The sequence below is a fragment of the Thunnus thynnus genome, chromosome 8 (genome assembly GCF_963924715.1).
Source record: "Thunnus thynnus chromosome 8, fThuThy2.1, whole genome shotgun sequence".
Lineage (NCBI taxonomy): Eukaryota > Metazoa > Chordata > Actinopteri > Scombriformes > Scombridae > Thunnus > Thunnus thynnus.
The window spans coordinates 7433724-7448344 of record NC_089524.1 but is presented as its reverse complement, the minus strand read 5'-3'; the positions used below and the strand labels follow the sequence as shown (position 1 = coordinate 7448344).

General features: G+C 39.0%; 1 protein-coding gene across 1 annotated transcript; it reads right to left on the bottom strand.

Annotated features, from left to right (window-relative positions):
• Window positions 1-11013: 11013 nt before the first annotated feature.
• On the bottom strand, window positions 11014-11871 carry LOC137188424 (trace amine-associated receptor 1-like). Its single transcript, XM_067598094.1, has one exon. The coding sequence runs from the start codon at window positions 11866-11868 to the stop codon at window positions 11014-11016; it is 855 nt and encodes a 284-aa protein (XP_067454195.1). The 5' UTR covers window positions 11869-11871.
• Window positions 11872-14621: the final 2750 nt, after the last annotated feature.

Sequence of the window (14621 nt, the reverse complement as noted above, 5' to 3'; positions counted from 1 at the left end):
TTATTTTTTTTAATTTCTGCATTATTGGCTAAAATTTGAGAAAAGAAAAGGTTCCATCTCAAAATTCAATCTCAGACTCATCAATCAGTGCTCAGAACGAAGACAAAAGGACCAATCAGGTTCCATCCTCTTTACCATGTGACCTCACTGCTTTGTGACTGTGGTTAAAAGAGCAGAAAAAATCATGAAATGTTGCTAAATCTTAAATTTTGAAGCCTCCAAATTAATTATTTTATCAAAATAATTATGTATGAGACAGAAACAAACACCAACTGAGTTAAAAGTCAGTTTTTTATCTTGTTTGAACTCAGTGACGAAACAGATTTTTGACTTTTATCCACCATGCCAGTCAGCTAGCTTGCCGAATTTAATTACATAGGAAGCAGAATTGCTAGCAATAATTACTATTATTTTTAGTTACTCTGACTACTTAATAAATGACAGCAATGAAAGGCAAAATGTTAATATGTAAGAACATGAGATACATTCAGGCTGCTCGCTGCTGATGTTGACTCTACCTGCTGCTAACTGGGTTTGTGTGTATTTAATGTTATAACTTGAGTCCTGCAGCAGACAGTGAAACACTCAGAGCTCAGACACTGACAGAGACCCCAGTCTGTCAAAAAAAGAAAAAAAAAGCAATAGAGCAATAGACAGAGAGCATCAAAAAACAGTAAAACAAAGCAGAAGAAGGAGAGGAGAAGGAAAGGTCAGCTAATGAACGGAGAAACATTTTCAAAGGTTCTCTCTAATTGTCTTGAATTTTGTTCTTGGAAAAACTTTATGAACTGTATTATTAGTTAAAATCAGTCAATGAAAACCAAATGTGTAGTTATGTCTAAATTTAAAACATGTATATATCGTAAATCATTTGAACTTTAACAACTCAAAACCACTCGGACTGCAGATAGAACCTGATAATTCAAAGGCGTCGACCTTCACATAATGGAAGATTAATATTTCTCTCTCTCTGTCTGTGCAGTGCCTTGTGCACCGCAGCAGGTGGAGGCTCGGGTGGCTTGTGAGTCTGGTGCCGTGGCGGTCTCATGGGAGCCCAGCAGAGGGGCATTATCCTACACCACAGTCGCCCAGGGCAACGGTGGCTACGAGTCAACATGCAACAGCAACGACACAACATGCCTGTTCAACGACTTGCTGTGTGGCCTCAACTACTCCATCATTGTTAAGGCCTTAGATGAGACTTGTGACAGTGCTGAAAGCTCTGCTGTTGTCATCAGCAAAGGTAGAATCAAGATTAAATTTATCATGTGGCACCTTCATTAGACATTTATCCCAAACAGCAGCATTCAGTGTAGCTATAAGGCATATTGCATGTTATATATAATATTTTACTGATACTGATCTTATACCTGTCTGTCTGTAGGGCCGTGCGTACCACAGAAGGTAACAGCAGAGATGGTGTGCGGCAATGACACAGGTGTGGTGTCATGGGAAGAAGGAGAGGGTGTGTCCTCCTACATGGTGCGAGCTTCGGGACCCAATGGTCACAGGATCCAGTGTAACACTGCTGAAACCATTTGCGAACTACCCAACATGCAATGTGGCCAACTCTACAACTTGACACTGACAGCTCAGGATGGACAGTGTGACAACAGTCATGCTTACCTCAACTTGCAGTCAGGTAAATAGGAACCATAAAGTCTTTGCCACAAGTTAAATTCTATGGTATTGGTGTGGACAGGCCCGTCAACACAGGAGGTGTTTTTCACATGTTCATCTCACGTGCATCTGACGGAACAGATACGCTTCTATTTTAATCAATATAGAAGTCTAAATAGGCCAAATAATGGCTCATATTTTACATTTACATTCTGTCATTTGGTAGAAGCTTTTATCCAAAGTGACTTACAAGTGAGGCAAAACAATCAAGTGTTAAAGGACAGTGACAACATGTTTTTTGGGGTTTTTGGGGTAATAATTATTGAAGTAAGAAACAACTGTAAGGAGACATGTGCATAAGGAATACCATAAACAACAAGAAGCACCGCAACAAGTTTTCAGGCATTTCTTGAATGTACCAAAGGAGACAGCAGACTGTATAGACCTGGGTAGCTCATCCCACCATCATGAAACCACAAATGAGAAGAGTCTTTATTGTGATTTCATACCAGGCAGTGATGGTATTATTGTACCAGACGTTTGTTCATTTGCAGACTGGAGCAGATGAGAGGGGACATACGGCCTGATGAGTGACTCAATGTCCGTTTTACACGTGAAAACCTACATTCAATACTGTGCCTCGGTGCATCCTGAGTAACTGACTCAGGACTGAAGCTGCTACAGCTGCTCTGCTAACGTGCTGCTTTCATGATGCAAGCTGTGTAGACATTGTGTCAACAGTGAGGGGCCAGTTTATAGCAGGTTTATTTTTTCATCTTTTTCGCTATTCATGAACAGTTGATGGACTAATAAGTTACCTGGATATCATTGCTGTTACAAGTAGGACATTCTTCAGACTCAACCCTACTTATCTCGAAACAAAACTAGTCCCAAATTGGTGAGGAACATATTTGTGCTGTGCCCGGTGGTCACTGACAGCATGATTCAAACAGTATGACACTTCCATCTTGAGATAGTATGCAGCTTGGAACAACAACGACAAATCAATAATGAATTTTAAGAACTTTGAGATGAATTTCTCCATCTTTGTACATAAGTTTCTTCTCAGGACGTTGCTCTCCATTTAGTCTGTTCAGTATTCATTTAGTATGCTATGAATGAACTTTTTCTCTCTATAAACTGGCATTAAACTAACCCATATAACCCATTAATTCCCCCAGCTCTTACATACATCATTAAGACAGAAGAACTCTATCATCTCACTGTCCATCTTTCCTCTTCTCTCTCCCAGTGCCTTGCAGGCCCACCAATGTCAAGGCGTCTCTACTGTGCCGCTCAAATTCAGCTGCAGTGACATGGGAGCCAGCCAGTGGAGCGGTCTCCTATCTCGCTGTGGGTGTCACAGAGGATGGAGGCCACCGGATTGAGTGCAACAACACCATGACCCACTGTGACCTGAGCGGCCTGCAGTGTGGACAGACCTACAACGTGAGCGTGTTCGGCCGGGATGAGTCCTGCTCCAGCGTGGAGAGCGACAAGGCTTACGTGCGAACAGGTACTCTGTAAACATGGAGGACCAATTATCTACTCATTGTAAAAGGCTTGTTGTGACTTTCTATAAATTGTGATGACAGTCTTATTTTTGTTATGGTAAAGTGGTAAAGTTTTGTTCCCTAAAACAGCAACATAGAAATTCCCTTCTTTGTTAAACGATACTTCATTAACCTGCCTTTTTTTCTCTGCTCTCTCTCCCCCGCAGCCCCCTGTGCACCACAGAATGTGACTGTCGATGCCCAGTGTGATGAAGGTGCTATGGCCGTGTCCTGGTCACCCAACCCTGATGCACAGTACTTCCACGTGGCAGCAGTGAGCAACAGAGGGGCGAGACTCTACTGTAACTCGAGTGACACAGTCTGCACCATAGAAAATCTACCATGCGGACAGAGCTACAACGTTACTGTGTTGTCTGTAAGAGATGACTGCGAGAGCAAGCCGAGCCCTACTGTAGTGACTTCTTCAGGTAAACTTCAAACAGTGAGCCACATCTCAGTGTATCAGCGGCATGATGCACTGGAACTGGCTTTGTAACTCAGAAATTCATTCACTGAAAGGCACGTTTAGCAGTCTCCAGATTCTCCACATCATATCAGGTCTAAACATGCCAACCTGCACCACCTATAGGAGAGGAAAGTACCATATGCAGGCGGTGTTACAGTGCAGTTTTCCTCTTTAGGGATGCAGTTTGACTTTGCATTTGCATGTGTATCCTAGGTTTTGAGTTTTAGATTTTAAATTATAGTTCAACATTTTGGGAAATATAATTATTCACTTTCTTTCTGAGAGTAAGATGAGAAGATCAATACCACGCTGAGTCGGGAGGCATTTAGCCTAGCTCAGCATGGTAACTGGAAGCAGGGGGAGACAGGTAACCTTGCTCTGTCCAACGTTTAAAAATATGTCTACCAGCACCTCTAAACCTCTCTAATTAATATAATGTATCTTGTTTGTTTAACTCATACACAAACAGAAATGTACAAATGACAATTTGTGGTCATAGAGTGACACATTATCTTCTCATCTAACTCAATGCAAACCGCAAAGAAAGTGAATAAGTGTACCGAGAGCACTGATGTCAGAAACATTTAAACAAGTCTTAGCACTGGTGCTGTTAAACTAGGTTGCTGAAAACCTTCCTAATGTCCCCTTCTTCTTCCTTTTGTGTACAGAAAGCTGCACAAGCTATTTATGAATCACTGTATGCCCTTCCCCTTATGAAATTATATATTTCCTTAATATTAAGAGGGTGTTTAGACTCTAAGAAGGATCACATGACACTTGGGTTCATTAGGGGAGCATCTTCAAATACACAACCCCCTTTCACTCCCACAAAATTTAAATTGCATAATCATTCGACGCAGTAAATCTCTCAAAAATTGTTGAAACAATTCCTACATAGTCTGAATGTCATTCTTTTGCATTTTACCCTCTTTAGCTCCATGTGTGCCCAGCAACACCAAAGGCCGCCTGGACTGCGTATCTAATTCTGCCTGGGTGACTTGGGACGACTCAGAAGGAGCCCTCAGCTATACTGTCCTGGCCCAGGGGGTCGGAGGTCACAACTCTACCTGTACTTCCGCCTCCTCTCCCTGTAATGTGCCAGATCTGAAATGTGGGACGCTTTACACCTTCCATGTCACTGCTGTCAACGAACACTGCCGCAGTGATAACAGCACCACCTTTGAGCTCGAGACAGGTATTTAACATGAATCTCTGCTGCTGATATCAAACTGTTAACGGTTTTCTGGAGCATTTATAATCGTATCTGTCCTGTCCTCTAGGTCCTTGTGCTCTAACGTCCATCAGTGCAGTGACAGGATGCAACAGTGACACAATCCTGGTTGAATGGGAGCTGAATCAGGACACACCCATCTACCTGGTGACCGCCGAGGGCCACGACCAGACCCTCATTTCATGTAACAGCACCTCCAATTCATGTGTACTCCAGGATATTCGCTGCGGCATGCACTACAGCATCATTGTATCAGCTTCTTCTGATAAGTGCAGCAGCCTCAGAAGTCCACCAAAGAAGATTAAAACAGGTATTTTTTTCTGCTCACCATGTAGGCTGATTCACTTTATCGCTTTACAGAAACTGACAGATGAAAAAACTCACTTCTGTTATCAAAACTCACTTAAAGTTTTGAAAGGGTAAAGTACAGTAGATCCACAGCGCAAACACCTGAGGAAATATATAAGGTTATTCTGTCTTCTCTAGCGCCCTGTGTCCCGGACAACGTGACAGTTGCACCATCATGTGAGGAGAATGGAGCCACAGTGACGTGGGCCGACTCCCCTGTGGCCACATCCTACCTGCTGACAGCAACAGGAAGGGACGGACACGTCACGAAATGCAACTCCTTAGTGAACAACTGCACCCTTGCTAATCTGCACTGTGGACAGCCGTACAACTTAAGCATCACTGCCAGTGGAGACAACTGCACCAGCCCGCCCAGGACCACATCCTTCAGAACAGGTAGAGAGATGATCGGACTTTTCTTTTCTTTTCTGAGGTTTGAAATGTATCATTTAACTAAAGCAACACTTTCGATTGGTAGAGAGTGGATGGTAGTCTGTAAATGATATAGATGATAAAGTCTAGAGCTGAAATGGTTAGTCAAATAATTGATAGAAAATTCATTGGTAAAAATTCTGTTAATTGGCTAATCTGTCAAGTCAAGGAAAGGACTTGATAGATTAGGAAAAATTGCAGCCTCTCAGACATCAAGATTTCTGCTTATATGATAGAAAACTATTGTGTTTTGGACTGTCGTTCCCATAAAACAAGTAATTTGAAGACAGGCATTTTCCGCTGTCGTCTGACATTTTAAAGACAAAAAAACTGATTAATCGACAAAGTATTAAGCAGATAAATTGATCATGAAAATACTTTTTAGTTGCAGCACCGGTAAAGCCACATTTTCAGAATGTCACATCTTCTATCATCATGCAAAATACTGCAAAAATTACTTTTTAAAATTACTTTTTTTGTTAACAATCAAAATTAGTTCTCTGTGATTTTTAATGAGTAGCTTTTCTTCCTGTTCATGTTGTTCTGTTAATGTACTAATACCATCAAGTTGAAGTTGGATTTTTTCTTAGTAGTCACCTCTATTTATTGGACTTAATAAATACTATATATGGCCTTTTTATTTATTCATTCATTTTTTTCTGTTCTTTTCTCTCTTCCCTCTCAGTGCCTTGTGAGCCCTCCGGTCTAGCAGTGGATATCGAATGCAAGACCAACTCTGCCATCCTTTCTTGGAATGCCAGTGAGGGTGCTGTGAAGTATTTTGGCTGTGCCCAACATATGGGTGGAGACGCGTTTTACTGTGATAGCACCGACACCTCCTGCACCATCGAAGGCCTGGAATGTGGCGGCATGTACAATTTCTCCGTTGAAGCCTCGAATGGCGTTTGCAACAGCTCGTTCAGTGCACCTCTGCAGGCTGGAGCAGGTAAATATCAGAGCTCAAAAGTGAATTACAGCAGAGTGCAATTATTACAATGCTGCGATTACTTTAGGTAATTTAGCAAAAATGTAAGAATAGAATAGAATATGCAGATATAAATAAATATTTTTAGATACTAGTTATAGAATAACATTTCTTTTACTGGAAAACTTTTAGGGCTTCAGAAGATGTGATAAATGTTTTATTTATCACATACTCAATCAGTTGGTTGTACTGGTTTAATACCGACAATGTAGTATAGTAAGTCAAGAAAAATCTAATTATCCCACCAAAAAGGCTAGTGAGGATGATCTTTTACCCTTTGAAATTGTTACAAAAACGAGAGCAGAACTTTTTAAACTTGGCTCATTTCACTGGTGAATTGCTATCTCCTTCTTCCTCAGCTCCATGTGCTCCCACTGGTCTGAATGTCCGGATGCAGAAGAGTAGCCAAACTTACTGGGCCATGACATCATGGGACAGCGTCAACTGTTCCGAAGTCGAGTACTTGGTGGAGATAACCGGTCGAATCCAAAACAACCCACAGGCCCTGATGGAGATCTCTTCTTATTGGTCGCCCAGGAAATATTTTGAGTTCCCATTGCCTTGCAGCACAGTTTATAACATCACTGTACGCTCCAGAAACTCAGCCGGGATCAGCAATCCTTCCAACGCCCTTACTGGAGTCACAGGTAAATTCACGTTGGATTATGTAGCCCATACATCATGTCTTTTGTTTGAAGCAAAAGCTGTTCCTTTTTGCATTTAGGTTCATATATTTTGTATTTTAATTTGTTTAAGCAGAATATGTCTTGTTATCTTCACCTCACATAGCATGGGTTTATATATAATAAGACATTCCAGTCCTTCTGTTAACAGCATTTTCATTGTTTCTTTCCCAGTGCCCTGTGCTCCACAGAATGTGAAATACTCTGGTAGCAGACAGTCTGCTGTGCTTTCCTGGGAGGCGTCGGTGTTTGCCACACGGTACATTGTCTACAATGTGTCGAGTGCAGGCCGTGTCAAGGTTTGCAACACCACAGGGCTCTCCTGCTCGCTGACCAACTTTGATCCTCACACCATCGAAGTGACGGCCAGCAACGCCGTAGGACAGAGCAACCCTACCAGCAATATTACAGGTTAGATGCAGGGCGAGAAAATCACCAGCACTACACAGGACTCACTAAAATAATCTCTCCACGTCATTCAACTGGAGCTGTAGCAGCAAGATTGTATTCCACATTGCTTTTTGTTTCATCTAATTATTTATTAAATCTAACTTTGTATAGCTCTGCTTAGCAAAATTCCTCAATGTCTAATATTGTACGAGTTCATAAGGATGCTTTCACATCTGTTTGGTTCAGTTCAAACGATCTGTGTATGGATCAGTTCATTTGAGTTTGTTTGAAAGCTGTCAATCAAACTCTGCTGTGGACTAAACAACCGGACCGAGACTGAGTTTGAAAAATCTGATATATAGGACTGATATTTATTTTCTTTACACAGCCCATGACATGAATAAACATTTTTGATTAGGTCCCCATAGATTAGTTTTTTTGTAACTTGTGACTAGGAAATGTGGGGTCGGCAGGATGCTGAAAAATAACTTATTCACTACTCTCTATCGGACAAACTATGAAATGGTGACACTGTGCCAAAACATATCTTTGGCATTTCTGAACATTTTTTTGTTGTGTGTCAGCTGACATATATGCTGATACCGATATGTGAACATGAACTGAACAAGAACTAAAAGTAAACAATGACAGACCATCAATTGCAAGCCAGAGTAACACTGCAGCTTGCACAGTGCAAGAACACTGAAACAACAATATTGCACCTGTTGAAAAATGCAACTTGTCATTTAATTACTTATTTGTCTTTATTGACATTTTGGAAATCTGAAATCTATATAATGAGTTATTTTCATCTTCCTCAGGTCCAGTAGGAACTCGGAGAAGAAGAGATTTACGGGCTACTCAGGTCTATGCCAATTTAGACAGAGGTGAGTGTAACGCTTAAAGCTGCAAAGATTAGTCAATCGTCAGAGAATTGATCTGAGATGACAATTGATTAATTGTTTTGAGTCATATTTTAAGAAAAAATGCAAAAACTCTCTTGTTCCAGCTTCTTAAAATGTGAATATTTTCTGGTGTCTTTAGTATTCTGTGACAAAACAAAATATTTGAAGTTGCACTTTGGGCTTTAGAAACAGTGTTATACATGTTGATCAAACATGAATATAAATTCATCAAAGGTCTTGTATTACAAAACAACTTCTAATGCCTCACTCATCTCTCTGTCTGTCTCTCAGATCTTGAAACTCCAGAGGTGTTGACCGTAACAGTAGGTGGAGTTTCCTTGTATGTGAAGTGGACGACAGTGAAGGACGCGTCTCAGTATATGCTCGTCATTGAGGAGGAACAGAGAGAGCAGCGGGCCAATCAGCCGCCGAGAGTGAGAACCGTGGAAGGTGATTTTTACATAGAGACTGACCTCAGGCCCCGGACCACCTACTGTGTCAGGCTTGCAGCCAAAAACGCCATCAGCCAAAGCAACTACTCCAGGCCAAAGTGCAGAACCACTGGTGCCTCCTAATGAAAGGACTGGACTAAGCAGAAATACCATTATATGGCTTATATGTTTATTGTCTCCACTCAGTAGCATCCTTAACAGAATTGTTATCGGTTCAATCTTTAAACCTTTAGGGGGAAAATTGTAAAAAGAAAGTAAATACAACTACAAAGTTTTAAGAAAGGTCTTCTGTTTGGGGTACGTCTTACATGTCACAAATAAATTAAGATCAAACATGAGGAGAACTTTAGATTGGAATACTTATAAATCTTTGATAGCAATATTAGTTATATACATTATCATAATTGTGGCTGGTATCATAGCAGCATGTGGCATTTTATCTGTCTAAGTATTGATGAAATTATATTTATCAAAAATGGTTCTATTTTTGAGGAAGGTTATTAGATTATCTGGTTGATTATTAAACTGAAAGTAGTGTAAACAAATAAAGTGATAATTTATCAAGCAATATTTTTTAAAACCATGCAGTATATTTTCTTTTTGATGTACTATATGACTTCTCATTTTGTGAACCATTTGCCAGATCTTTTTTAACAGTCTCAGAAACTGAAGAAAATCTGTGAAACATTAAAAACCCCTCTGTATAAACATCATTGTTGACAATTTTCTTTTTCTTGAAAACTTAAGTGTGTGTTTATATGTTTAGTAGTGTTAAACTGGTAACTGAAGAAATCATGGCATGTTAACTTTTAATTTTCTTATTTTGAGAATGTCCATTCTACAAGGTGTAGAACATTGTGGGTGTCAATAATATCATCAGTCCATCAAAACTAAATATGCCGCACAAAAATTGTTTAATTTTTATGGACATGTCAACTTTATTCCATGCAGTTTGATTTTTAGTCAGACCATTAAACGGACAGGACCATGGAGACTGAAAGTCTATTACTGATTTCCCTTTTCTAATAGGAAACCTGCACTACAACCTACAGCAGCCGGTGTTCAGTAACAACAAAGCTTCTGTGAAACACTAAAATATTCTGACTCTTCCTGTGTCTAAAAAGATTAACTATCATTTCTGCGTATTTCTGCGTTTTCTTGAGTAATAAAAGGCCAGATTATATAATAATGATTACACAGAGTCTATTGTATTTAAAGGTTCAGACAACCCTGAACTCAAAGCAACTAAATGGGATTCAGCCATCATTCATTTTATTATTTACATCTTCTTACTGTAACATGTCCAAATGTTTTCTGTGAAAAAAGGTCTATAAGGAGCTTTCAACAGTCTGGACAATTTCACTTCACTAGTTGTGGTTGTATCATGCACCGTAGTGTCTTGTATTATTCAAAATTCAAATATATTACTTAACTGTAAAAACAATAAAATTCCTAAACACTAAGAATTATGAATACATCACAAAAAACTATATTTTTTGTTTTGTTTTGCAATTAGTCAGTTTTTACTGTCTTCATTATTTAGTATTTGAATATGTATTCTACTGTTCAGTGTCCTGATAAAAATATCAATTTGGCCTTTTATATCACAACACCAATATCACAACAATGTATTTTAGTTTGTGCAAACAAGAATGGAAAAAGCTTTCATGTAGATGTGGATACTTATCAGTTTTATTCTTTTCTACATGATCATTGCATTTATCAGGGATTCTCGACACTCTGGACACAACACATGATCTTTTTACTGTCTTTCCCAAGTTAATATATTTACTGGATGTCACAACACCATCGTTTCACTGTGTTCTTTAAAAAGTATTCTGAACTGATGTGTACAGTTGACAAAACAAAACAAATTTACTTCAACTTCAATCAAACTCAATTCACCTTGATAAAATGAGTCAGTTTATATGCAGTATTTGGCTATTTTCTACATTATCTTGGCCTCACAGGAACCTGGCTGCAGTATTTGAAGGCTGGCAATGAGTTTAATTGATTTTCTAAACCAGGGGTAGAAAAAGGCATAGATCAGAGGATTTAAAGTGGAGTTACAATAAAATAGCCAAAGTTGAGCGGATGAACCATTATCTGTGGTGTCTTGTCCTGCTAGAAAAGGACAGTAGAACGGACATAAACAAAGTATGAACACAAGTAGGATAATGCCAAGAGTTCTAGCAGCCCTCATCTCAGATTTCTTTGCAACTACAGTCAGAGTTCTTGATTTGACAGCTACAATTTGAGACCGCATGACACGTGCCTGTGACACAGCCACCACAAACACTCTCATATAGAGAACTATGATAACAGTAACAGGGCTGAAAAAGGTCAGAATAAAGTCTACTGACCCTGAAATGTAGCTTATGATAAGTGTACATTCTTGGGGGCAGGGATTTAACATATCTATTTGGGAAAAGTGATCTTTTAGTATTATGAAGTTGTAGATAAAAGAACAGATCCAACACAAAGACACACAGATTTTAGCTCTTCTTTGCGTTATCATGGAAGAATAGTGCAGAGGGGCACAAATGGCCACGTAACGGTCAACTGATATGAGCACCATGCTTCCGACAGAGGAGGAGGTGAGGATAAAGGTCAACATGAATGAGAGAGCACATGTGATTTCATCCAGAAACCAGCAGGAGTGCAGGGCAATTGCAGCTGGCATCATTGCAAGGCCCACAAACAAGTCAGACACAGCCAGGGAGAGGAGGAAGACATTGGTGGAGGTGTGAAGCTGCCTGGAGTGAGAGATTATGATTATGCTGATTAGTGGTAGTATCCTCATATTCATCATATTCAGTCCATGACACGAGATCAAAGCAAATATTGTGAGAAAACAGAATATTTTACTTTCATAGACACAATATGAAAACCAAACTCAACATGCAAAATAAATCTTCACAGTTTCTGTTTAGCAGAAATGGAGATTATCATGACTACTGCTATTGTGACACCTTTATACAGAGAAGCCCATTAAGAATGATATTTTCATTTACAAGTTAATGTATTAAGACTTTTAGCCTGTTTTAGCTTTTTAGAAACACATTCAAAAAGCTTGTATGCAAGGATGGACTAAGGGCCAAAGTTGGTCTTATAGCATAGAATTTAAAAAAGCATAATTTTATGAAAACTGATGTTCAATTCTTTTACCTAACAGTTAAACTACCCCAACACTGCTACCTGTTATTACACACTACCAGCTGTAATAATTCAAGGAATGTATCTGTGCCTGAAATGAGAGATGGAGATTACAACTAAGAGGTTGAGTATCACAGTGAGCAGAGCGATGCAGTACAGCAGCGTTTCGATGAGCGTGGCTTTGGTAGAAACAGGCGTTGACATGCAGGAGGTGTTGAGGGGAAGGGTGCAGAGTTCTGCTTGTTTCAGTGTCTCTACCATCGTCAGAGGAAGTGACTACAGATCTGAACAGAGAGCTGATGAGGTCTAGCAGCCCTCTGACTCACTTCTTCATGACATCAGTTATTTAACTTATTTAACACACTCCCATCTGTCCCCCCCCCCCCCCCCCAACTCCTCCTACTCACCAATTTTTGCTCCTTTCCCCATTTCATCATTCATTCCCTCTTTCAAACAGTATTTATCCTCACCACTCACACCCTGGTTTTCCTCCTTATCCTTATTTGTCTAGTTATTGTCCACACATTGCCAAGATGGACATAATAATACTATGTTAAATAAAACACTAAATGTCACAGAACTACCACTGTCTACCAAAGAAAAAGCCCCTATGAATGTCAAACCACACAACTTTGAGCAGGTTCCAATTAAAATTTAGTCCAGACCAGAGTCCATTCAATACAAATAGCAGTAAATACTGTCCATAGATGACATAAACCACCCCATAATAAAATGATGGTTGTCCCAGCCACCATGTTAGTCCCTATACCTTGAGAGAGAGAGAACCCCCAGGATCTTTTTTACCAGTACTAAAAATTGAAGGAAATCTGTGAAACATTACAACGCCACCTCTGTATAAACATTAGTGTTGGCAGTTTTCTTTTTCTTAAAAACTTCAGTGTGTGTCTATATGTTTGTGTAGTGTTGAACTGGTAACTGAAGGAATCATGGCATGTTAACTTTATTTTTCTAATTTTGAGAATGTCCATTCTACAAGGTGTAGAACATTGTGAGTTTCAATAATATCAGCAGTCAATCGAACGTAAATATGCCGCACAAAAATTTGTTTAATTTTTATGGATATGTCAACTTTATTCCATGCAGTTTCATTTTTAGTCAGACCATTAAACAGACAGGACCATGAAGACTGACTGTCTATTACTGATTTCCCTTTTCTAATAGGAAACCTGCACTACAACCTACAGCAGCCGGTGTTTGGTGACAATGAAGCTTATGTGAAACATATTTTAATTATTCTTAGTCTTCCTGTTGCTTTAAAATTATCTTTATAATTTTTGGTTGAGTAATAAAAGGCCAGATTAAATAATAATCATTACACAGAGTTTATTGTATTTAAAGGTTCAGACAACCCTGAACTCAAAGCAACTAAATGGGATTCAGCCATCATTCCTTTTATTATTTACATCTTCTTACTGTAACATGTCCAAATGTTTTCTATGAAAAAAGGTCTATAAGGAGCTTTCAGCAGTCTGGACAATTTCACTTCACTAGTTGTGGTTTTATCATGCACCGTAGTGTCTTGTATTATTCAAAATTCAAATATATTACTTAATTGTAAAAACAATAAAATTCCTAAACACTAGGAATTATGAATACATCACAAAAAAGTTATATTTTTTTGTTTTGTTTTGCAATTAGTCAGTTTTTACTGTCTTCATTATTTAGTATTTGAATATTTATTCTACTGTTCAGTGTCCTGATAAAAATATCAATTTGGCCCTGTTATACCACAACACCAATATCACAACAATGTATTTTAGTTTGTGCAAACAAGAATGGAAAAAGCTTTCATGTAGATGTGGATACTTATCAGTTTTATTCTTTTCTACATGATCATTGCATTTATCAGGGATTCTTGACACTCTGGACACAACACATGACCTTTTTGCTGTCTTTCCCAAGTTAATATATTTACTGGATGTCACAGCACCATCGTTTCACTGTGTTCTTTAAAAAGTATTCTGAACTGATGTGTACAGTTGACAAAACAAAACAAATTTACTTCATCTTCAATCAAACTGAATTCACCTTGATAAAATAAGTCAGTTTCTATACAGTATATGGCTATTTTCTACATTATCTTGGCCTCACAGGAACCTGGCTGCAGTATTTGAAGGCTGAAAATTAGTTTAATTGATTTTCTAAACCAGGGGTAGAAAAAGGCATAGATCAGAGGATTTAAACTGGAGTTACAATAAAATAGCCAAACTTGAGCGGATGAACCATCAATTGTGTTGTCCTGTCCTGCCAGAGAAGGACAATAGTACGGACATAAACAAAGTATGAACACAAGTAAGATAATGCCAAGAGTTCTAGCAGCCCTCATCTCAGATTTCTTTACAACTACAGTCTGAGTTCTTGATTTGACAGCTACAATTT

What these genes read in the sequence shown, in the direction of transcription:
- LOC137188424 (XM_067598094.1), bottom strand. Translation starts at nt 11,868, where the DNA reads ATGAGGATACTACCACTAATCAGCATAATCATAATCTCTCACTCCAGG.